Here is a 10,556-nt window from a genome sequence, read left to right on the forward strand (position 1 = left end):
GAGACACAGCACAGATGAAAGGCACGGAAGTCCTGATTGGTGCAACGGCCCGACTGCCATGTAATCAAAACCCAATGTGTTAGATGGGCCTACTGGGGTCGGGTGGGCCCGAAGAAAAGAGCTCGTAAAAATAAAATAGAAAAAGAATCTATATTTTTCTATATATATATCTAACATAAATCGAATCAAAAACCATCCCTCAGCACACACTGCACTATATACTCACGTATATAGGGAAGCCCTAAATCTGCGCCGGTTGACTTTTCGGTCGTCCCCAAACGCGTCCAAATCACAAAAGCACAAGGCCCCCGTGTGTTGCTGCTGCTGGGCTGTGTCTGTTATATTGGCGTTTGTTTGCCACACGTACATAATAGCTATTTCAAATTGGATTGGATTTCTATATGGGGAGAGAAATAGGGGAACAAAAAACTATGGCACCACCCGCGTTTTTGCTTGGATTATATTTTATGGGCTATTATTCCTTTGCTGCGGATGCGGTGTGAGGATATTGCACGGATGATTTTCCAGGACATTTCCTCTTTCTTTTCGCTAAATAATAGCACACAAAGGTATACAGAGAGACGAATGGGGATATTCTGTTGGCCTTTACATTATGTAAAAGGGGGCTGTTTGTTTCTTTTTATTTTATTATATTTTCTCGGTCTGGGCAATCGCCTTACACACTGCGGACACACACACAAAACAGCGGACGGGGGATATAAACAGCTTACAACAACACCATCGACCTCGATAGGACGACATATATACAACAATCTACTATGGGCTACTATACTACGGGCGCTATAAATAAATAGGAAAGAAAAAGTCAAGCGAGACATGATATGCGGGTATAATGTTATACGTACACATTCTTTTTTTTCGATTAGCGCCAACCGCGCTCTGTACATCAGTTTGATGTCTCTTTTTTTTATTTTCATCATCAGCAACTGCGTGCTGCTGCTGTTATTGGTCAGGTTATTATCGACGATTGTTATATATATGATATGTACTACATATATAAACACACATCAAGCGCACGAACGACTAGATTCACGGCCATCATTCCAGTGCAGTTTGGAAATAAAAAGAAGAAAGAAGAAAAAAAAATCCGCTGATGATGTAGAATAAACTGCATCCCGGCGTCTGTGTGATGACGTTTGCCGTTTTTATTTTGCCGAATCATCAATCTAATATATAGAGGGAGAGAATAAGGGTGGGCCAGCGCGCTCTTTATATCTAACCTTCCGTCGTCCTATATATATAAAGGAAGAGCTAAACCGTGTCTCGTACATATAAAATTGTGGGGAAAAAAATAAGATAAAAAAAAGGTTGTACTACACATAAAACGTCTAGCACACAATAATCCATGCGTGCAATTGTTTTTGATCCGGCGCAAGAAAAGTATAATAGTACTATATAGATAAATCCGGGACAGCTTGCTGGATATGAAACGCCATAGGGACAAAAAATTAACTGCTCCAAAGTTAGCATTAATTTAGTGTTCTCCAAAAATAAGTGCTCAAAATTTAGTGCTCTCTCCCATCCGCCTTCTAGCGGGCGGTTCAAAATATTTCCTTTCTCCGCCTGCTTGTGAGAGGAGTTAGAAGCTATCGATTAAAATCCAATATTAAGCTTAACTATGGGATTTCTAAATTCGAAGTCAGGAAGATTACTTCGACAAAGATGGAATCATAAAAAGACACGATAAAAATCACAGGGCAGAAGGGTGGTGGCGGAAGTGATGGGGCAAGACGCTGATCGACGCTGATGTATTCGAAAATTAGATTTTAATCGATATTCAATTGTCAATATTTTCATTGATAGCGAAATATTTTTAACCACCCGCTAGAGGGCGGATGCGAGAGACCACTAAATTTTGAGAGCTTATTTTTGGAGAACACTAAATTAATGCTAACTTTGGAGCAGGTAATTTTTTGTTCCTTTGGCGTTCCATAGATGGATGACCGGAGACATATTTGTCACAGATCATAGATGGGAAATGTGCAATCTGTCGTCGCGATGGATAGGGGGCCTATTTATTATTTGCTGGAACTGGGCTGATGATGCGATACATTTTATCCGTCGTCAATGGACTATGGAACGCCATAGGGACAAAAAATTAACTGCTCCGCAGTAAGCATTAATTTAGAGCTCTACAAAAATAAGTGCTCAAAATTTAGTGCTCTATCGCCCCCGCCTTCTAGCGGGCGGTCCTGAAATTTTCCTTTCTACGCCTCCTTATGGGAGGAGTTCTAAGCTATCGATTGCAATCGAATAGTTAGCTTAACAATTGATTTGCAATCATGATTCAGACCCTATCTCCTGTCCGGCGTCTAGAATTGGGTTTGAAACCAGTAAATCTGACCATTTTATGGTTTTTTGACTGTTTTTTCCAACCGTTTGGCGACCTCTTCATTGCGTCTTTCTGACCATTTCCAAACCGTTTGCTGTACTTTATGTAGAACGGAAAAGCATTTCGAAAAATTTTGCCTTTGAATAGTCAAATAAACTGAACCTAAACCGTTTTTGTTTCGATTTCTTATACCACAATTCAACCTTATAAACGAACCTATATTCAGCCCTTTCTTCGTGATTAATTCACGCAACCAGCAAATGAATAAATGAAAATTTTAATTGGTAAGTCATTTTATTGCGTGATGCCATGTTTGGAAACAATTCAATTGAATAAAACAACACACAAACAGAATATAAAGAAAACACGAAATTTTCTGTGTAAAAAAAAACAAATCAAATTCTTATCTTGAAAAACTGATAGAAAATAATGACAAGTAATCGTTCAAACTAGAGAACAACACGATAATAATTATACTAACTTCGTTTAAACGATTACTTGAGATACTTTTCAATCAACTTTTCAAGATGAGCCACTTTTTTTCCCAGTAACACTTGAATATCATCTTTCAATTGACGAGGAGCATTAGTTCTTTCTGATAACACAACCGGCTGCTTGGTGTTGCCTCTGTGTGTGTATGCGTCTTGTTTTCTTGCAGTGATCAATGAAATCCTGGACGTCTTGTTTCGGGATGTTGTTGGCCTTTGACCAGAGATTGGCAGTTACTGAAATAAAGAAAAAAATTTTAGTTAACAAAATTTGATTGGACAATTTTCAAAAACGTTAATCTTACCGAGTATAATGGCTAGAATATTGGGCATACACTTCAAGCCAGTTATGAGTTCATTAGCAACTCGTCTCGTCTTCCACTGAACAATGTTTCCCACCTCTGGCTCCATCAGTTGAGAGAAAATGCTACGTAGAAAAGAATTGATGGTTTTCGATTTTTCAAACGCCGCGGCCCAGTGAAATATCTGAAATTTTTGGATGGAAATTTAGGTTAGTAATTGGCATTGTGGTGTTTCTTACAGAAACTTACCAAACTTATTGACTGTTTCTCACGAGCTCCGACCATCACGTCAAAACTGCAGAGCTGAACAGGATCTTTTATTGGTAAAAAATCAAACTCTTTTTCAACGATAGTTGCATGACGAGCACGGTCTTCTTCCAACACCGGAATATTTCCATTAGATTGTTGTACGGCTTTTGTGAGCGCCACAACTTTCTGCGAAATTTCAGTTAGGGCAGATTGCTGATCTTGTATTATTTTCAGTTGTTGTTGGATTATTTGAAACTGAGAATTTGCAAGAGGTATATCTGTAGAGAAAAACGGAATAAATGATAATACGTTTTAAATGAAATTAGACCGGGATATTTACTTTCACTTCCCGAACTGTAATGAAGTCTTCGCCTTTTCAAACGGTTGGAAGAAACGTTGTTACTTGATGTTGAAATGTTACTTGATGCCGAACTGCTTGACGAATTGATAGAGGAAGATGGCTGATTGTTTCCTTCTAAAAAAATTGGTTAAGTTCTGATAAGATTAACATAAAAAGAAAATGTGAAATGTACCATTCTCAGTCGTAGTATTTGTCACTTTTTTTGGATTACCTCTTCTCGGTTTCTCAACAATCAAAGCTACTGCATCTTGCAATTTTGAGCTTGGAATTTTCTTTCGCTTGCCCACACCAAGCATTTTTTCTGACTCTGATTCTTCCCATGTTGTAGCAAGACCAGATGTGAGACGTTTCAGCCTCTTGTTGATCTTTTCAAAGGATTCTAATAAAAGAACATGAACAAGAAAATTATTGATTACAAGCTGAAATAGTTTACGATACACCAATACATTTGAAACTTACTTAAATCATGTGGATTGAGATAACTGACCAATTCATACTCGAGCCAATCTGACTTGGGATTTCTGTTGTTCATGAATTTGGTGTTTTCCCAGTAAACTGGTTGCGAGGACTTTTGTTGAGTCATCCTTGGATACAAAGTATACTTCTCGCAATCAGAAATCCACTCTGGCAAAACAAGGCTGTGGATGACATTGCCGTCTTCCATGGTTTGCACAATTGCATAGAGTAGGGGTGTATTCTTGTTGATTGGTAAATCTAAAATGTAAATATTAACTTTAAGCAAAGGAAAAGCATTTACTCTTATTAAAGCCTTACTGCATCGTGTAGAAGGGTGAGATTTTGATTTAACTCTGACATCACGAAGCTGTTTCACTTCTTCACAAGTGTAATAAGACATCAACTTCTAATCAATGCAAATTAAAACGTCTTTTAGATAAAATTTAAAACTAAAATAAGAGAAACAAACTCACCTGAACCATTAGCTCTGTGCACAAAATCACACTACAAGCAAACTGCACAAAATCCAACAAAAAGAGTCACTTGGAATCCACTCTAAGATAAAACGGTATCAACAACGAAGTGACGCTATGACGCTCTTGGCCAGCAGTTGCCAAGTTTGAGAAAACAATCTTGTGTGCATCGTATACGCTGCTGTGTTGCCACACCTGAATTTTTCTTGCAATATCTAAAGTAAAACAAAGGGTCAAAACATTACGGTATTGGAACAGTTCATAAACGGTTTTATTTAAAAAAACAACACGGTGAAATATACAATTCAGCTTTTTTCTAAACTTTCGCCGTTATAACATTGTTGACGCTTTTAAAACCTTTTTACAAACGGTTTATAAAAGGTTAGTTTTTACAAACCAAATTTTAGACGCCGGACAGGAGATAGGGGACGAATTGCATTGTTGACAATCCAAGGGCTCGCTCAACGCACAAATTGATTGTGTTCTTTTTCCTCCTGAATAGGTAATATTTATTGGAATTTTATAAAGAACTTATCTACGTTAAATCCTTAATAACCCTGAAAACTCTCACAAGAGGTAAGTCTTTGTTGTATGATTTGGTTAAAAAAGAATTAATAAGTTGATACTCTGCTTCTGTTACCTTCCAGAACTTTCCGAAAATAGTTTCTCACTTTGATTTCATACAATTAAAAATGAGTCTTCCGTTGGTGGAGGCAAATTAAAAGTTCAAGAGTAAACTGAAACACTGCTGAGATAGGCTACATACTACATGGAACCAGATCCCAATCGAGAAATTCCAACTAAATAGTCCAGGGTAAGTCTTTGTTATATGATTTGGTTAAAAAAAGAACTAATAAGTTGATACTCTGCTTCTGTTACCTTCCAGAACTTTCCGAAAATAGTTTCTCACTTTGATTTCATACAATTAGAAATGAGTCCTCCATTGGTGGAGGCAAGTTAAAAGTTCAAGAGTAATCGGAAACACTGAGATAGGCTACATACTACAAAGAACCAGATCCCAATCGAGAAATTCCAACTCAATAGTCCATGACTTAAACTTGAATGGTTAGTTTTCAAAATTTAAAAATCTTGCAAGTGCTGGTTGTTGTTTTTCGGCAATCGCAATAAGTCCCAACACATCATTTTAAACTAAATTACCTAATGGCATTTATTGACAGGTGAATGTGAGCACCTGTATCATTCTGGGTTCTGCCAAGAAGACCCCAATACCAACTCCCATGGACTGACCATTTCATCGTGGATCTGGGAATGGAATACTGTCATTCAGCAGAGAATGGTCCAGCCATGAACAAACGATCCTCAGTACCCACTCCAGTAGTACTTGGTATGATAATTACCAAAATTATACTAGTTGTAATGAATTATTTTAATTGAAAAATTTTAATTGAAAACAGCACGGAAAGAACGTCGGAGTCACTCACCATTTGAACGTGACACCTGTTTGGCGAAAAGGGCTACCTGGCCGTGTTGTAGCCATCGCCAGTATATCAGCATACGACACTTTTGTGATTGACATCACATTTGGTTGAAGCTAACAAGTAGCAAGCTACAAAAGCATCACATCAGTTTATGTGAATTAAAACTTAAAAGAGCTTTCTCATCATTTATAACCAAGATGCAGCGTGAAGAGATACAGCTGGTAATAATGTAATATTATAATTGAGGTAAATTTTCATCCCAAACTTACAAAATACGTACAAATCAGGAAGCCGCTTTGGAAGCTTTGCTTCAGAGAATTATTGACCTGAAGACTTCTATTCGAACTCTGTTATTTCGATTGGAAAACGAGTATGGATCCCTCAGTTGGCCTTCTGTTTTGGCCGCACGCTACGCCGTTATAACTGGCCAGGTAAATTGTTCTTAAGACATTAGCAAGTAATTCAGACTAATTTTAAATCGTCAAACCAGATGAATACATAGCTGAAAGTTATGAAGAATGATAAAACTCCTCTTTTGAGAAACCTCATAGTTTTACCTTTAGTTTTAAGCCCTGATCCAGATGAGGGTAAATTTGTACTTGCTATGCATACTTGCTGGTATGAGTGATTACCATCAAACATTTATTTGTAGAGCTTTCAGGACTACCTTCCGGCGCCATTAAGTCGCATCCGGGAATCGGCCGTTCAGAGCGTCCTGCTGTCCAAAGCTGTCGTCTACCAATTCGAGCACGTCATGCATGGATTTCGTCCAGAGTGTGGCCAATATACCGACTTGGTTCTTTACAGGATTGGGAAGGATTGCCACTCTCCTTTATTAGTGACATCAAAAAGACCGTTTCTTCGCCAAGTGAGGGAACAACCCAGAGTCGTGTTCCAGCAATAATTATACTTCCGGCGCACATGTTCTTCTAACCTATGGTGTGTATCCCAGTGTGAAAGTTCTTATACATAATAAAATTACTTACGATTTTCATTCAGTTTTTTTTATTGAATAGTATTCTTAAGAAAAAGAAATAACGGGCTGCTCGTTATTTTAGACAAACTTCGTCCGCTCGTCATCTTTTAGATCAGTTATAATGAAGATGTTCTCGTAATTCTCTTCGCATCTTTACATACTTCCTTTTCGCAATTTTGAGTCGGCACAGGATCGTGCCATACTTCCGCTTCAGTCTGCGTTTAATGTTTCTGTGAAGATTCACTTCGATAGGGGGAACATTTAGCTGTTCCAAATCACCTTCTCCTATATCGAAGACATCTGGCATGTCTCCAATATAATCAATATCCTGAAGTAAATAAAAGTAGAGCCTTCAATAAACAAGATCTGAAGAGGAAAACAAACCTGGTCCAGCTCGGTGTATTGGCGATTTCTTTGTTCGGCGCTTAACCGCAAACGACTCAACCCTCGGGTGAACAATCTAGACGGCGATAGATTTCCAGTTACGGTCCTTAGACCGTGTCTATTCCAACTTCCTACAAACTCATCTAAAAACGTTTGAATGACAGGAAGGAATATGTGATGGAGACAAAACAGATCCTCTTCGCTGTTAGGATCCAATAAATGTTTACGTTCCAATCGTCTGTAACCCAAAATTGCAATAATATAAATTCTTGAAATTCTTAATAAGATACTCACAAAAACAGGGATTGAAAAATGTGAACAACCCCATTATAGACATCCACCCACAACCGTTCAATCCTATGATTATGTACCGAACGTCCTGTCACTATGCTTCCTCGGTTGAGTCCGCGATGCGTCAACATAAATTGGGCTACTTTGACATTTTCTCCACCATGATCAGTACTGTATTGATAACCATATTATGTAGGGCTCATTATATAAAATAAATATTAGATTGATGTTACCGAACACGAGATGGTAGACCGTATTTCCTCACTCCAGTGAGAAAACCATCCAGCACAGTTTGGGATCTGGTGTTGTCTGATACCGTCATGAATAATATAAGCCGCGAGTAGCCATCCACATTTCCGTGTATGATGAATCTCCATCTTTCAACAAACATGATTGAAATCAGATAAATTTTTTAAATAAGCAATTGAAATTTCATACCGGACTAGTTTATGATTCCCGTCTAGATGTATAACGGGCAATGGAGCTCGTACATAATAAACTCGGCGCCTAATTCTCCTGGGTTGAATAATTTGCCCAATAGTCGCTGCTATAGCGGCTCGAACTCTTGAACGCTGCACTTTTAACCCATAATACACTAATCTACTTTTTACTGAAACCTCCCCCAGTTGTTCATTTTCCGTGCATATTTGTCTAACAATAGATTCCAGATCTTCAATTGAGATCAAACTATATCGCGATCGGACGGAAATACCGCACTGGGACATTTTATACTTGAGGGATCGAACAGTAATACGCATTTCTTCCGCTATTTCCGATAATGTGTAACCCTGATCTATAAAAATAATGAAATATAAATATCGATAAAAGCAAATAACTTTTACCTATGAATTTCCCAACGGTTTCCCTTAAAAACTCCATGATCACTGCTTCAACAATAAGTCCAAACTAAAGAGGAAATTAAACAGGGCATCCAATAGAAACACAAGGTTTAATATAGGTTTTATAACATAAGATATAACGCCCCCACCCACCCTCCAATACAATAAAACAAGAAGGGCGTTATCCAAATTCTACAGATTTCACAGACGGAGGAACGGTAAAATAATGTCTGGAATGTTAGGCAATAGATAAGGAAGAGTAACATGATTTGGCTCACTTTTCTTTATTTGGTAGCGTATTCAATTGAATCCGCATTTCCCATCCCACAATGCCCTATGGTTAGGTGGAAAGCCTATATAAAGGGTTGACAAGAACCCATTCTCAAAGGCTGAGAACAAGAAACGGCATGAAAATATGGATATCGAAGTAAATGTTTCTGCCCAGTTTGCTTGGTCAATTCAATTCAGTCCCGATGTAGTTCCGAAATTTTTGCATTGCGGTCATCGCGTTTGTGTGAGATGCGCCTCGGTATTCTTTTTTTAATTTTTTATTCATTGTTTATTATTATGCATATTTCATAATTTCTAAATGTCGATCACGTTTCTCTTATAGAATATGCATAATGCTGCCTTTGGATGGATTTCATGTCAATTATGCAGGAATATCACCGAAATTGAACTTCCCAACAATCTGAATTCCGACGTGGAATTCCTCCGATTGGTTGCCGAGCGGAGATCCTTAAAAGAAATAATCGTGAGAAAGGACGAAACTTGTAACAATCAACTTTTACAAATTGCTGACTTGCAGCAACAAGTGGATCTCTGTAGAGAAATGCACGGCGAAAGAGATCGCATGTCCTCCCCTGCTTCTTCCGTAACTTTTCCACTCGAAAATGCGGCTTCATCAGTGATCGTGGAACCACAACCATCAACAAGTGGAACAACTAATGAAAGCAAAAGTAATTTTACATTTATAAACGTCTTGTTATCCAAATTCACGAGTCGTGTTATTCCACTTGTCTAGGAAGCCGTACTCCGTCATTGTCATCGGATAGTGATTTGCAAAAGAAAAAATCACGAAAACTAAAGAAGAATAAAGGAAGACGACACGATCGAGACCGCCCAACGCCCTACAGCACAAGCAGCAGTGATGGCAGCGAAAGTAGCGAAGATGGCCCTTCGTCACATCGTCGCAAAAGGAAGCAACGTCGAAGCTCACACTCCAAATCAACCAATGTGGGAGATGAGCTTAGAAAGAAGTTTTCTTTTGGAAAAATGAAAGTGAAACAAGAACCTAAAGGTAGAACCGGGTAGAAATCACAATATCCTGGCTGAATTTTTTTAATTGTTTTTGTTATCGTTTTTCTTCATTCATACAGACAACCAAGATCTCACCATCAAGGATCTGTTTCTATGTTCGCTCAAAGATGTACTTGAGATGCCCAACCCAACCGAGAACAAACGGTTGAAAGAAAATGGGTTGGGCTATCAATACGATGTCCGCTTCCCTGTCGTGGCCACCAGCGCTGATGTGCGCGCAATATTCGCGAGGGAATTTCCTAGACTTCGTGAAGTCCAAGCGTATTATGTGTGTTCAAAGGGACCGGGGACCTCGAATAGACTGGCAATCAAGAACTATTCCATCCCATCCGGTCAAGAAATTCGGGTGAGATTTCTTATATTAGACTATGATTTTTTTCTTATTTTGACTTGTTTCGAACCAAATTGCTTTTTTTGTAGAGAATGTCAGGAAAGCTTATAGCTCTTGTACCTATTGGAGAGAGTCTAGAATGTGAGGCAGCCTCATCAGAAGAGGAAGGAGTCGTATGCAAAACATGCAAAAACTTCGCCCCCATAAGGCGTTACGGGCAACACAAAGAAAATTGGTATGAAACACTGAAATTATTGGCACGATAATGTTTCCTAAATTTTTTTTTATTAACTT

General features: G+C 38.4%; 1 protein-coding gene and 1 long non-coding RNA gene across 3 annotated transcripts; one reads left to right on the plus strand and one right to left on the minus strand.

Moving 5' to 3' along the window:
- Nucleotides 1-2,628: 2,628 nt before the first annotated feature.
- On the minus strand, nt 2,629-4,868 carry LOC124329385. 2 transcript variants are annotated; one of them, XM_046788453.1, is made up of 8 exons: nt 4,683-4,868; nt 4,528-4,615; nt 4,213-4,467; nt 3,965-4,132; nt 3,733-3,867; nt 3,393-3,670; nt 3,147-3,327; nt 2,629-3,078 (listed from the first exon to the last, which is right to left on the minus strand). In XM_046788453.1, exons 1-8 carry the CDS (start codon nt 4,689-4,691, stop codon nt 2,939-2,941), a joined length of 1,254 nt encoding a protein of 417 aa, XP_046644409.1. In that variant the 5' UTR covers nt 4,692-4,868; the 3' UTR covers nt 2,629-2,938. The 2 variants fall into 2 exon arrangements, with proteins under 2 accessions (XP_046644409.1, XP_046644408.1); XM_046788452.1 differs by having other exon boundaries at nt 3,926-4,132.
- Nucleotides 4,869-5,246: 378 nt separating this feature from the next.
- On the plus strand, nt 5,247-6,517 carry LOC124329402. The gene is made up of 5 exons (XR_006916781.1): nt 5,247-5,496; nt 5,569-5,747; nt 5,861-6,027; nt 6,098-6,342; nt 6,409-6,517. It is a non-coding gene; the product is annotated as an uncharacterized LOC124329402 (long non-coding RNA).
- Nucleotides 6,518-10,556: the final 4,039 nt, after the last annotated feature.

This window comes from Daphnia pulicaria, chromosome 3 (assembly GCF_021234035.1).
Source record: "Daphnia pulicaria isolate SC F1-1A chromosome 3, SC_F0-13Bv2, whole genome shotgun sequence".
In the NCBI taxonomy this organism is placed as follows: Eukaryota; Metazoa; Arthropoda; class Branchiopoda; order Diplostraca; family Daphniidae; genus Daphnia; species Daphnia pulicaria.